Raw genomic sequence first — 13,727 nt, 5'->3', positions numbered from 1 at the left:
ATAACAGCCTGTGCCCCACTAGTATAGTCCTCATGTTACTGGGGGACACTGAGCACAGAGAGATGACAGGGCTCACCCAAGGTCACGCAGGACAGTTGGGGGGCTGGAACCTTCACAGGGTGGGTAGAACCTTCTGTCCAGATGGGCATCCCAGCGCCATCAGTAAGCAGCTGTTTGAACTTGGGCAAGGGTGTCCCTCAGCTTCCAGGGGTACAGAGCACCGTGCAGCAAGGTCATGCTCCACCCACCCCATCCCCAGGCTGCTGAGAGGCATGAGGCCAAACCCAGTGACTCCTCCAGGCCTCACATGATCACTGGATGAACGAACAGTGTCACGCTGAGAGTTTCTGACGCGGCCCAGGTCACCAGAGCACAGCTATCTTGGCACTCGCCATTCTGGACCTTAAGCCCATCTTGGCGCAGCCTCCTTGGAGAGGGAACTTCCCACCGCAGGGGGGTTTTGGGTGGGGTGCTGGCACTGCTGCTGTAGCTGGTGATGGAGTGTGGGGGGTGGCGGGCGGGCACTGGGGTCCCTTTCCTCAGCGCCACCAGAACCAGTCTTAATGTCAGGGTCAGGCCAGAGGACACACTGGGCGGGATATTTTTAGGAAGGGAAGATGTGTGGCGCCTTATCTGCCACGAGGGGCGGGCGGTCTGGCTGGGAGGGGGGAAGAGGAGAGTAAAGAGAGCAGGAGGAGGGAAGAGGCAGCCGGGGTGACATCCACCCGCACCCCCTCCCGCCCAGCTGGCCCTTGACTAATTTAGGCAAAAGGCAACGTGGAGCTATTTCCATCCAGTGGGAACAGGTGCGGGGAGGGGGCGGGGTGCTTGCTCCCACCCCGTGGGCCATGCTGCCAACTGGCCGCGTGTGGCCTCCCTCGTGGCGGCCTCTGGGCTGCCCTCTGGGCCGCCCCGGCCTATAAAGGTGCCAGGTTTTTCTCAATGAAGCCGGGACGCAGCGCAGTGCAGCGTTGGACCCAGCGGAGTGCCCGGGATTCAGCAGGCCGAGCGCGATCCCCGCCGCCCCTCCGCGTGGAAATGAAGTGCATCGTGGGCATCGGAGGGTGAGCGGCCTGGGCGCCCCACGGGCGGCCTCGCGGGGGCAGAGGCGCAGGGGAGGCGGCGGGATGAATGGAGGGCTGCCTGGGGTCCCAGGGCCTGCCGCCCCAGGTCTGAGTGAGTGGGGCCTGTGCGCCCGTCTGGCCGGGCGCACCCATCTGGCTGGGCACAAGGCCCAATTTCAAATTTCCAAACGGAAATTACTTTTCCCCACTATACTTAGTATAAAACCAAAAACCAGTGGGGAGAGAAGACTTTATGAAGCCCAGACAGACCCTTCTAGCAGGCTGGGACCGTCTTGGCGGGAAGGTGGGGGAGACACATGGGCAGGTGGGGCAGCCCCCAGAATGGCATTCCAGTGTGATTTCTGTCAGCATCTGGCAGTCAGGGGCCTCGCTTCCCAGGGGTTCTTAAAGTCTCCATTTTGCCCCGCTGGTGTCGGCTCAGTGGTTGACCTATGAACAAGGAGGTCACAGTTCGATTCCGGGTCAGGGCACATGCCCGGATTTCGGGCTCAATCCCCAGTGTGGGGCGTGCAGAAGGCAGCCGATCAATGATTCTCTCTCATCATTGATGTTTCTAGCTCTCTCTCCCTCTCCCTTCCTCTCTGAAATGAATAAAAATATATATGAAAAATAAAAAATAAATAAATCTCCATTTTATTACCAATAATCAGGCCTTTTAAGATGATGCTAGGGAAGCATTTTGCCTAAGCAGGGGCTTAGGGACAGAAAGTCCTACCCGGGGAGTTGCCCTGGCCCCATTCCCTCACTTGGTTTAGACTTTTTTAAAATTAAAATTTAGAGAGAGGAAGGAGAGAGAGAGAGAGAGAGAGAGAGAGAGAGAGAGAGAGAGAGAGATTTGTTCCACTTATTTATGCATTAGCTGGTTGGTTGTTGTATGTGTCCTGATGGGGTGTGTGTGGCGGGGGGAGGAGGTGTGATTGAACCCATAACCTTGGTGTAACCAACTATACTCTAACTCAGGGGTCCTCAAACTTTTTAAACAGGGGGCCAGTTCACTGTCCCTCAGACCGTTGGAGGGCCAGACTATAGTTTAAAAAAAAAAACTATGAATAAATTCCTATGCACACTGCACATATCTTATTTTGAAGTAAAAAAACAAAACGGCAAAAACACCCGCAGGTGGCCCGCGGGCCGTAGTATGAGGACGCCTGCTAACCAGTCGAGCTACCCAGACAGGGCCTCCCCCACTTGCTCTGCTACCGCCCAGTTTAAATTCCTAACACGTTTGAAGGCGGACCCCTACATTTCATTTTGTTCCAGGCCCTGCAAATTCTGTAGCCACCATGAGTGCTAGGTGTGTCCTTTAGTAAGGACCCAAATTAATGTCAGGGATGTTCTAAACTGCTCCCCCTTAATATCCCAGGGTCCCCATTCCTGTCAGCGCTTGTAACCGGCTGCAGCTTTCCCCTGTTCCACACCTGGCTCTCTGCCTCTGATTCCTAGAGTAAACACATAAGGTCGAAGGGACGCTGATTTCCAGAAAGGTCTTTCAGTTGCCCTTCCATGTCCTTTGTCAGCTCCAGGAGTCCAGAGTCTTGCTCCCTCTGCCACAGGGTGACCCCCCTCCCCCGTCCTGGTTTTCCCCGGCACTGAAGGGTCCCCAGGATTCGGGACTTTCAGTGCTGAAAACAGAGACATCCTTGGCAAAGCAGGACAAGTTGGTCACCCTGCTTTTACCATTGCTTTTTGTTTCTTTTCCTGTTCATAAAGTTGAGTGCCTCTTTTAGTTTTGCAGTGAACTACTGGTTTTTCTGTTGCAAATATTTTTTCCTCCACCAGTTTGCACTTGTTTTAACATTTTGACCTTTAAAAAAAAAAAAAAAAAGCCCTACTTAGGGCTAAATCATGCTTGGATCTCAGTTTCCTCATCTGGCTCCGTCTCCTGGGTTTGCAAAGATGCTGAAATGAGTTCTGTGCTCAGGATGGTCCTGCGCCAACCAAGACTGTGTTAGCTATTTGTTTTCAGGCTTTCTGCTCCTTTTCGGGTCTTAGAAGGGCTCCTGTGATTCTAGGCAAATAGCAATATCCGCTTAGCTCTAAGGTTCCACAGTTCTGTGTTTATATTGGAGTTTGATTTGGGGGGGTAGGGCGGGGGGAAAAAGCGGCTCAGACCCCACCAGGCAGCCTCACCTTATGATGTCTCCACAGCATGACCAACGGCGGCAAGACCACCCTGACCAACAACCTGCTCAAGGTGCTGCCCAACTGCTGTGTGATCCACCAGGATGACTTTTTCAAGGTGGCTGCCCTCACCTGGGGTCAGGAGGGGTCACCCAGGCTGCCCTGTCCTCTGCTGCCCACTGCGGGCTGGACACAGACCCCTCCCCAGTCAGGAGAGCAAGGGATGGGTGTTCTCACTTACTGAGCAGCTACTATGCACCTGGCACGTTAGACTGGCATTAGGCTGATGGAGACACTGCAGTTCCCAAAGGGGGTGTGCCACCAGACCAGTGCCTTCTCCCTCTGCACCTCCACTTTCCCATCTGCAAAATGGGCTGAGCCCACCCTCCATGCTTTCTGGAGGGTGAGGGGTGATGAGGTGATGGATATAAAGTCTCCTCCCTCCTGGTCCCAAGAGTCATGAGGTGGGGGAGGGGAGTGTCCCAGTGCCAGCCTGAACCCGACCCGGCACCTCAGAGCCCGTAAGCATCAACTGCAGAGGGTCCGGGCAGGCAGCCCCGCCAGGCCCTGGGCCCCTCACTGTGGGCTCTCTAGGAGCCGAGGGGCCCACCAAGATCCTGTCAGCCCAGGGTGGTGGTGAGGCGGGAAGGCGGGCACTGAGCCCGGGGTTCGGGCTCCTCTGTTTCAGCCCCAAGACCAAATCGCCGTTGGGGAAGACGGCTTCAAGCAGTGGGATGGTAAGGATGGCTGGTGGCCCCGCGCCCCTTGCCTGCACTGCCCCCCCTTCCCCCAACTCTGCCAACGCCGCTCTCCCTGCCCCCAGTTCTGGAGTCCCTGGACATGGAGGCCATGCTGAGCACTGTGCAGGCCTGGATGAGCAACCCCCGGAAGTTCGCTCGCGCCCACGGGGTCAGCGTCCAGCCGGACGCCTCGGACACCCACATCCTCATTCTGGAAGGCTTCCTGCTGTACAGCTACAAGTGAGTGGTGGCAGGTTCCCCCCAGACACTCTGCACCCTCCCAGGGGTTGGGCTCAGCTCAGGGGAAACTGAGTCCTTCTTGGGGAAACTGAGTCCTTCCACTTGAACTCAGCCCTCTCAGGCAGAGCAGGGGGTTAGGCTGGACCCCTGGCCTCACTGTGCGACCCTGGCCAAGACATAGCACCTCCCTTGGCCCATCCAAATTGGGGGCTCCTGTGGGGCTGTTCCTGGGCCTAGCAGGAGACTGGCCGATGCTGGTCCCCTCCCTGACCCCTACACTAACAGCCCAGACCCCACCCCACCCCAGCCCTCATCACCCAGGAAAGTCCCTGGAGGCCGAGGCTGTGGGGATGTGTACCTCTGACCCCCATGAAGCAAGTCCCATAGCGCTGACCGTGTCCTCCACCCCTGCCAGGCCGCTGGTGGACTTATACAGCCGACGGTACTTCCTGACCGTCCCCTACGAGGAGTGCAAGTGGAGGAGGAGGTGAGCCGGGAGGCCCTGTCTGGATCCCCCGGTGGGACCAGGAAAACACCGATGCCCACGGGACACAGGCCACCCTGAAACCACTTCGGCAGCCAGCAGCCTCTTCGCTGCCCGTGCTCTGTTCCAGAAGCCCCAGCCAGGGACCTGGAGGCAGGGCCCACCTCTGCACTGCCCTAGGCATCTCCCAGGCTCAGGGGGTGAAAATGGCAGAAGCGGGGGCACCCAGACCCCAGCCATGGCCCCTGACTCCGTGGTACTATCCCTGAGCAAGTTCACACCCCCCAGGCTCTGCTCATGGTACCGCCTTGGGCAACATGGGCATCACTCATTCTTGCCAATCTCTCTCCCCAGTACTCGGAGCTACAAGGTCCCCGATCCCCCCGGCCTCTTTGATGGCCACGTGTGGCCCATGTACCAGAAGTATAAGCAAGAGATGGAGGCCAATGGCGTGGAAGTAGGTAAGGCCCTGAGTAGGATTGAGGCCTGGCCCTGGGGAGACCCTGAGCCCAGCCCCTCCCCCATGGGGACCATTTGGGAAACCTAGAAGTCCCTCCTCAAGTCTCACCGCCAGTCCCTCTTGCTTTGGACCCCGGAGGCTATTCTAGTCCAGCAGCCTGACTGCAGGTCAGCTTCCTCCTGGCCCAGACTGCCCGGCTCCCTGTGCGCTGGCCGCCTCCTCCCGGCAGCAACCCTGGTGGCCCAGCAGTCCCGGCCCTGACCACGGCCTTTCTGATTTCAGTGTACCTGGACGGCATGAAGTCCCGTGAGCAGCTCTTCCACCAGGTCCTGGAGGAAATTCAGAACTCGCTCCTGAACCACTCCTAGTGTGGCTGGGGGAGGAGGGGCCCGACCCCGGACTGGAGAGACACACATACAATTCCGGCCACAGTACGGCCAGGCTGGCGGCGTCCCAGCAAGATACCGCACGACCATTTTCCTTTGTGGATGTCTGTACATATGAGAGTGGAGGCCCCACTCACAGCTCAGCACCTCAGGGCCCTGGGATCCCGCCCTGAGATGCCTCTGTAACCTCACAGCAGCTTCAGTATTAAACCTGATCCTATTTTTTTAACTGTTGGAGTTCAGCCTGTTGTATTTGAGGTGCCAAAAAGAACCCTCCTGTCCCTTCTCCTTGCTTCATTGGTGGCCTCTGGGGGCCGGGGGGGGGGGGGGCACTGAGAGCTCTGGGCAGTTAGTCTCCACCTGTTGGACCCATATCAACATGACCCCAGGGGCTACTTGGGGTTACTTGCGGCTTCAGTTTCCCCAGAGGGGAAATTTCCTATCAGCTTTCTTAAAAAAAAAAAATTTTTGGCCCTGGCCGGTTTGGCTCAGTGGATAGAGCGTCGGCCTGCAGACTGAAGGGTCTCAGGTTTGATTCTGGTGATTGTGGGCTCAATCCCCAGTAGGGGGCATTCAGGAAGCAGCCGATCAATGATTCTCTCATCTTTGATGTTTCCGTCTCTCTCTCCCTCTCCCTTCCTCTTTGAAATCAATAAAAATATACTTTTTTAAAAAAGACCCCAAATAGCTGCAGCAATCTTGAGAAAGAAAAACAAAGTTGGAGGAAACACAATACCAGATTTCAAGTTATACTACAAAGCCACCATAATCAAAACAGCCTGGTACTGGCACAAGAACAGGCAAACAGATCAGTGGAACAGAACAGAGAACCCAGAAATCTACCCAAGCCATTACGCTCAATTAATATTTGACAACGGAGATAAGAGCATACAATGGAGTCAAGACAGTCCTTCAATAAATGGTATTGGGAAAATTGGACAGATACGTGGAAAAAAATGAAACTTGACCACCAACTTACACCATACACAAGGATAAACTCAAAATGGATAAAAGACTTAAATGTAAGTCATGAAACCATAAAAATCCTAGAAGAAACCATAGGCAGCAAAATCTCAGACATCTCTCCCAGCAATATGTTTACAGATACATTTCCTAGGGCAAAGCAAACTAAGGGGAAAATACACAAATGGGACTACGTCAAAATAGAAAGCTTCTGCACAGCAAAGAAAACCATTAACAAACAAAAAGGGAGCCCACTGTATAGAAGAACATATTTGGCAATTATACATCTGGTAAAGGGTTAATATTCAAAATATATAAAGAACTCATAAAACTTAACAAAAGGAAAACAATCCAATTTAAAAATGTGCAGGAAGAGCCGATCAATGGTTCTCTCTCATCGTTGATGTTTATCTCTCTCTCTCCTTTCCTCTCTGAAATCAATAAAAATATTTTTTTAAAAAGTGGGCAAAGAGCCCTAGCTGGTTTGGCTCAGTGGATAGAGCATCAGCCAGCAGACTGAATGGTCCCGGGTTCTATTCTGGTCAAGGGCACATGAATAGGTTGTGGGCTCAATCCCCAGTAGGGGGCATGCAGGAGGCAGCTGATCGATGTTTCTCTCTCATCGATGTTTCTAGCTCTCTATCCCTCTCCCTTCCTCTCTGTAAAAAATCAATAAAATATATTTTTAAAAATAAATAAATAAATAAAACGATCATGAGGTATCATCTCACACCTGTCAGAATGGCTACTACCATCAACAAATCAACAAATGACAAGTGCTGCGAGGATGTGGAGAAAAAGGAACCCTAGTGCACTGCCGGTGGGAATGGACTGGTTCAACCATTATGGAAAATAGTATGGAGTTTCCTCAAAAAATTAAATATGGAACTGCCATTTGACCCAGTGATCCCACTTCTAGGAATATATCCTAAGAAAACCAAAACACCAGTCAGAAAGTATGTAATGCACCCCTATGTCCGTAGCAGCACAATTTACAACAGCTAAGATCTGGAAACAGCCCTAAGTGCCCATCAGCAGATGAGTGGATAAAAAAGCTATGGCAGCCCTAGCTGGTTTGGCTCAGTGGACAGAGCATCTGCCTGTGGACTAAAGGGTCCTGGGCTCCATTCTGGCCAAGGGCACATGCCTGGGTGGTGGGCTCAGTCCGTGGTCGGGGGCATGCAGGAGGCAGCCAATCAATGATTCTCTCTCATCATTCATGTTTCTGTCTCTCTCTCCCTCTCCCTTCCTCTCTGAAATCAATAAAAATATATTTTAATAAAAAATAAAAATGTATTTTAAAAAAGGAGAAGAAATTTGGACACACAGAGGGACACCGGGGCACATGCGCACACTGAGGACACGAGAGAAGATGCCCATCGGCAAGCCAAGGAGGCCTAAGAACGAACCAGCCCTGCAGATCCACAACAGAACATGGGTTCGTGGTTGCCAGGGGCTGGAGGAGTGGGGAAGGGGGGCTGACTGGTAATGAGGATGGGACTTATTTGGGGAGGAGGATAAAATAATCTAAAATTTATTGTATTCTAAAGTTGATGGTTACACAGCCATGTGAAGATGTAAAAAAAAAAATAGTGTACACATTAAACAGGTAAGTTGTGTGGTATGTTAATTCTATCTCAATAAAGCTGTCTAAAAGTCCTTTAGGACTTACTTTAAAAAATCCAATGTGACTTTTACTTAATTCAGCAGCATTTTCAATATGTGTGACTTCAATAAGAAATACATCAATGCCCATTTGCTCATTAACAGCACATCATTGTCATGCTAATCAATTTGGTATATGTTTTAATGGGACACTAAATGTTACTTCATTCAACAAACGTTTATTGGAGCCCGGCTGGCCTGGCTCAGTGGTTGAGCATCTACCTATGAACCAGGAGGTCACCCATTCGATTCCTGGTCAGGGCACATGCCTGGGTTGTGGGCTCGATCCCCAGTAGGGGGCATGCAGGAGGCAGCTGATCCATGATCCTCTCTCACCATTAATGTTTCTATCTATCCTTCCTTCCTCTCTGAAATCAATTTTAAAAAATATTTTTAAATGTTTATTGGATATGTAGTATATGGATTGACAAACTATGGCCCATGGGCCAAATCCAGCCTACTGCATGTTTTTGTACAGCCCTTGAAATAAGAATGACTTTACATTTTTAAATGATGGGGAGGGTTATATTTCACTAGAGGCCCGATGCACGAAATTCATGCAAGCGGCTCGGCCCTCGCAGCCCCTCGCAGCCCCTCACAGCCCCAGCCGGCCCTCGCAGCCCCGGTTTTGTCCAGGTCGTCTGGATGGTGGTTCTGCTATTTGGTCTAATTAGCATATTAGCTCTTTATTATATAGGATGACACATGCAAACAATATGAAATTCAAATTTCAGTGTCTATAAATAAAGTTTTATTGGCACAAAGCCACACCCATATGGCTGCTTTCAAACTACGAAGGCAGAGCTGAGTAGCTGTGACAGAGATCCTCTAGTCTGCAAGGCCGAAAATAATTACTTTCTGCCCCTTTGCAGAAAATGTCTGCTGACTGGGGTGGTGCATGCAAGGTCTGGAGTGGAGAGCCATGGAGAAAGACAGCCTCAGGGACAGGCCGTGACCGAGGTCACTGTGTCCTGGAGAACAGGTGGGAGCTGGAGCAGGACCAGGAGGAAGCACCTGGTGGGCCTGCCAAGGATTGCCCCTTGCACAGGCACGGAGCAGATCTGCCTGTCACTGGGCCCAAAATAGTGCGGGACGAGACAGGGACAAGGGAGAGGTGGTTCTGGGGCAGCCAGAGCCCTGCCTGGCCACCCAGACACCTCGGTCATTCTTAAGAGAACAGTAGCAATAGGGTGACCAACTCCAAAAATCAGAAGACAAGTATCGGGGAGGATCTGGAGAAATTTGGAACCCTCATTCACTGCTGATGGGGATAAAAAAGGGGGGTAGCTGCTATGGAAAAGAATTTGGAGAGTTCTCAAAAAATGAAATATAGGATTACCATGCGACCCAACAATTCCACTTCTGGGTGGAATTAGAAGAATTAAAGGTCTCAAACAGATATTTGCACACCCTCGTCCATAACAGCATTATTCACAACAGCCAAGAGGTGGAAACACCCAAATACCCATCAACAGATGAATGGATAAACACAATGTGGTCCATCCAGATAATAAAATCTTATTCAGCCTTAAAAAGAAAGAAAATTCTGTGAAAGTTAGAGGTTTGTAAGAAAAATGTTAAAAAGAAGTTATATAAGTGACACACCAGGACAAGCGCGAAATAGGGAAACAGATAGTTAAACAGCAGTTTGCTGCCATCTAGAAAATCTAGATACCAAGCAGTCCCCAGCCATCTAGTAAATCCTATCTTCCCTAAACCAGGGACACTTAAAAGTAAATGATTTGCACTCCTCCTCCCCAGCCAGAGGGTAAATAGCTTAAATCAGCAGTCGCCAACCTTTCGGATCTCACGGACCACCAGTGGTCCGACGACCATCGGTTTGTGCCCGATGGCTTAAATCACCCTACTCACGGAGACAGATCGAAGAAATCCAATTAGTGTCATTTGCTAACCACACCCAAGGACAAATGAAGGTAAGAGAACAAACCACATTTTGGTATATCAGCATAAAGCTGATAAATTGTGTTGAGATCCTCCCCTAAACGCCCAGTCTTTAAAACCCCTCAAAATGAAGGCCCAGCATACCCTCTCCTGAATAATAAATTTAATTAAATGCATCCTATATAATAAAGAGCTAATATGCTAATTAGACCAGACTGATGGAATGACCTTCCAGAACGACCAGTGGGCACGGGGCAGGGCTGTGGGGTGTGAGGCAGCTGGGGTCGAAGGGCAGCTGGGGCCGTGAGGGCTGAGGCAGCCGGGGAGCTTGAGGGCCTACTCTTGCATGAATTTTGTGCATCGGGCCTCTAGTTTAAAGAAGAAAAGCTAATACAGCCCAGCTGGCGTGGCTCAGTGGTTGAGCATCAACCCATGAACCAGGAGGTCACGGTTCAATTCCCGCTCAGGGCACACCCGGGTTGTGGGCTCGATCCCTAGTGTGGGGCATGCAGGGAGCAGCTGATCAATGATTCTCTCTCATCATTGATGTTACTCTCTCTCTCTCTCTCCCTTCCTCTCTGAAATAAATAAAAAATATTTTTAATAAATAAAAATAAATTTTAAAAAAACAACCAGTCGCAGCTGACCTCAGGACCAGCTGCATTGAATCGTGACCCCCTGCCCTGGTGCTAGCCAATCAATCAGTTGAGACCACAACCCTGAAAGGACACACCTAGAAAACTGCTCCCCTAAAATTTCCACCCTTAACACCCCTAGGACAGCGGACCCAGTGTGTTCTCCCTCCTGGGAGCACACCCATGCTTTCCCCTTTTCCTTCCCCCTACCCTTCCCTCTCTCCACCCCCCACGTTACCATTAGCCTCCTCACTCCCAAACTCCAAGGGCCTTTCCTCTACCTCCAAAGCTTGTTTTCTAAGCCCATTTCTTCTGGGAATTACTTCTACCTCTGTGATTTGCCAAATAAATGTTCTCTTACAAAAAAGAAAAAAAATAAGAAAATTCTGACCTGCTACAATGTGGATGGACTTTGAATACACTATGTTCAGTGAAATAAGCCAGACACAAAAGGACAAGTACTGTGTGAGTCCCTGGAGGAGGTCCCTAGAGGAGTCAGATCCCTAGAGATAGAAAGCAGGGGCTGGGGAAAGGGGAGCTAGTGTTTAATGGGACAGAGTGTCAGTTGGGGGAGAGGAGAAAATTATGGAGATGGATGGTGGGGATGGTTGCACAACACTGTGAATGTGCTGAATGATCCTGGACTGGACACGCAGAAATGGTTAAGATGGTAAATGTTATGTTGTTTGTATTTTACCACAATGAAAAAGAATGAGACCAGGGTAACCCCCTCATCCTAGTTTGCCCAGAACTGTCTCAGGTTTAGCACTGAAAGTTCCCTGTCCTGGGAAATTCCAGTCCCAGGCAAACTGGGACAGCTGGTCACCCTGCTCAGAGCCAGCCCCGAGAGGTCAGACTTCCTATGACCTGTCTCCCTAGGACTCAGAGAGGGAAATCAACCTGCCCGAGGTCACTCACTCAGCAAAGTTGAGATTTAAACTCAAGTCTGTTCGACACTGATCCCATGGCTAAGCCGCTCACCCTCACCCCATCTGACCTTCCATTTCCTCACACCCATATCCCCAAAAGAGTTCTCTCCTTCCTCCCAGAACCACCTGAGGGACCCAGAGAACCCAGCTCCAATGCTGGCGGCTCCGGGCACAGTGATGACATCGCTAACCTGGACCTTTCCCGTAGCACCTGCCCTCCCGGGACAGAACTTGAGACAAACCCAATGCTCCCCATCTTGTTCCCATCAAGTACCCCCGAGGGTATAACCTCAGTCAGCTCTCCCCGGGCCCCAGGATGGGATACTCCAAGAGTAGGCAGCCCAGAGCAGGCGTGGGCGGCTCCACCATCCAGCTGCCTCAGCCACTGCCTGGAGTGATGTCATGTGCCACCTCCATGACTCAGTTTCCTCACCTCCGTGTTTAATATGCTCATCACTGCGGTGCCCTCCGCCTGGGCCGGCCCTGTGAGCATGGGATGGGGGTGGGGCATTGGCACCTGCCGGACACCCGGCAGGCGATCAAGAGGGCCTGGAGTTCTCTCCACCACTCTGGGCCACAGGTACAATTTATTACGGTTTGCAGATGACAAAACTGAGGCGGACCTCGTCCGAGGCCACACACAAAGGCGGAGACAGGGTTCCGGCCAGGTGGGTGTGCCTGGGAACCCAGGCTGTGTCCCCTGTGGGTCCTTCAGCGGTCCCTGCTGAAGCCACTCCTCCTCCTGCCCGCACCAGACCAGGAAGCAGGGCCAGAGAGGCCCACAGCACTACTCTAGCATTCACCCGCTTTTCCTTACAACTCTTGCTTATTGTATGGATTTTTAACTAAATTCCTTTGCAGAGGAAATGTTATGGCAGCATTGGTGTTGATGGGGAAACCTGTTCCCTGATAAGCATCAGAGGGAAGCACCTAACTACTCACGTTACAATGTCTGTGCGCTTATCCCCTAAGACCGGCCCCAGGAATGCCCAGCACTCAGCACCGGAGACCTTTAAGGCCAAGAACAACCTCAGCGCAGCGCTTCCCAACCCACAGTGACCCTGCTCCCAGGGGACACTGGACACAGTGTGGGGACATCTGTGTTTGTCATGACTGGGGGTGCTCCTGGCAGCACCAGGGGGAGGGTCAGGGGTGCTGCCTCACACCCCACAGTGCCCAGGACAGCCCCCCACAGAGAATGACCCAGCCCCGATGTCCAAGAGCAGAGGGGAGACCAGGGCAGGGAACTGGCTCAAACCCCCGTCACCTGGAGGTGCCCGGGTGGCGTGACTCACTCTGCAGAGAAGGCCCGGGGAAGCGGCTGAGAGCCGGGGACAGGGACAGACCCTGACACACAAACCCATGTGCCTGTCATCCCGTGGCTGACACCCTCCTGGGCCAAGTCTTCTCCTTCCCTGAGGAACTTGCCAGCAGCCCCCCTTCCTTGGCCCCGCAGGGCCCTGGGGTGCCGGCGACCTCACCACATGGAAAGGTGCCTCTGCCCCAGGGTTGCTGGGCGGACAGGAACCTGCTGGGCTCTTCACTGGAAACTGGCCCCCCTGCGGCTCCCTCAGTTACAAAGCCCCACCCCAGCCACCGCAGACAGACATAGGGATAGGAGACCTTCCATTCAAAGTGCCCCAACGGGCAACCTCCAGCCCCAGGACGCTCACCCCAGCAGCACTCTGTCCTGGGCCCTGCCCCAAATGTCCGAACAGCTGGGAAGGGAAAACGCTGAAACCCACGGCACTGATGGAGGCGGGGGCCCCAGGAGGCGGAGGGCCAGGCTGCAGTGCCCATATCCCCAACCGCCTGGCTCTCACTCTATGTCAGGACCCCACCCCCACCCCCAGCATTTGCCACTCACATCAAGTATCACTCAGCCAGCCCTCTTAATCAGCAGTTACTCTGCTGGCAGCCTGCCCCCCACATATGTCCCAACAGAGCCAGAGCAGTCACCTCCGAAGGCCATCCTGACTGCCCATCCTTCCAGCTGCCAGGGCCCTGAGGGGGTGTCCCTGGGGCCAACTGTGGGAGGGTCTGCCAGTGCCTGGGAGAGGAGGGGACGATGAGGACAGACAGGGGTGGCTGATGGCCTCAACCACCAAATGCCCTCC

General features: G+C 52.6%; 1 protein-coding gene across 5 annotated transcripts; it reads left to right on the top strand.

Moving 5' to 3' along the window:
* Window positions 1-942: 942 nt before the first annotated feature.
* On the top strand, window positions 943-5,498 carry NMRK2 (nicotinamide riboside kinase 2; the record flags this gene model as incomplete). 5 transcript variants are annotated; one of them, XM_079771685.1, is made up of 7 exons in its annotated part: window positions 943-1,064; window positions 3,234-3,324; window positions 3,895-3,943; window positions 4,030-4,186; window positions 4,602-4,673; window positions 5,025-5,131; window positions 5,413-5,498. In XM_079771685.1, 7 exons carry the CDS (start codon window positions 943-945, stop codon window positions 5,496-5,498), a joined length of 684 nt encoding a protein of 227 aa, XP_079627811.1. The 5 variants fall into 5 exon arrangements, with proteins under 5 accessions (XP_079627811.1, XP_079627812.1, XP_079627813.1 ...); XM_079771686.1 differs by having other exon boundaries at window positions 1,039-1,064; window positions 3,880-3,943; XM_079771687.1 differs by lacking the exon at window positions 4,602-4,673 and having other exon boundaries at window positions 1,039-1,064.
* Between the last annotated feature and the right edge of the window lie 8,229 nt (window positions 5,499-13,727).

This window comes from Cnephaeus nilssonii, assembly GCF_951640355.1.
Source record: "Cnephaeus nilssonii genome assembly, chromosome: 5".
Lineage (NCBI taxonomy): Eukaryota > Metazoa > Chordata > Mammalia > Chiroptera > Vespertilionidae > Cnephaeus > Cnephaeus nilssonii.
Note: the sequence above shows the minus strand (reverse complement) of the source record. Positions and strands in the feature narration are given on the sequence as shown.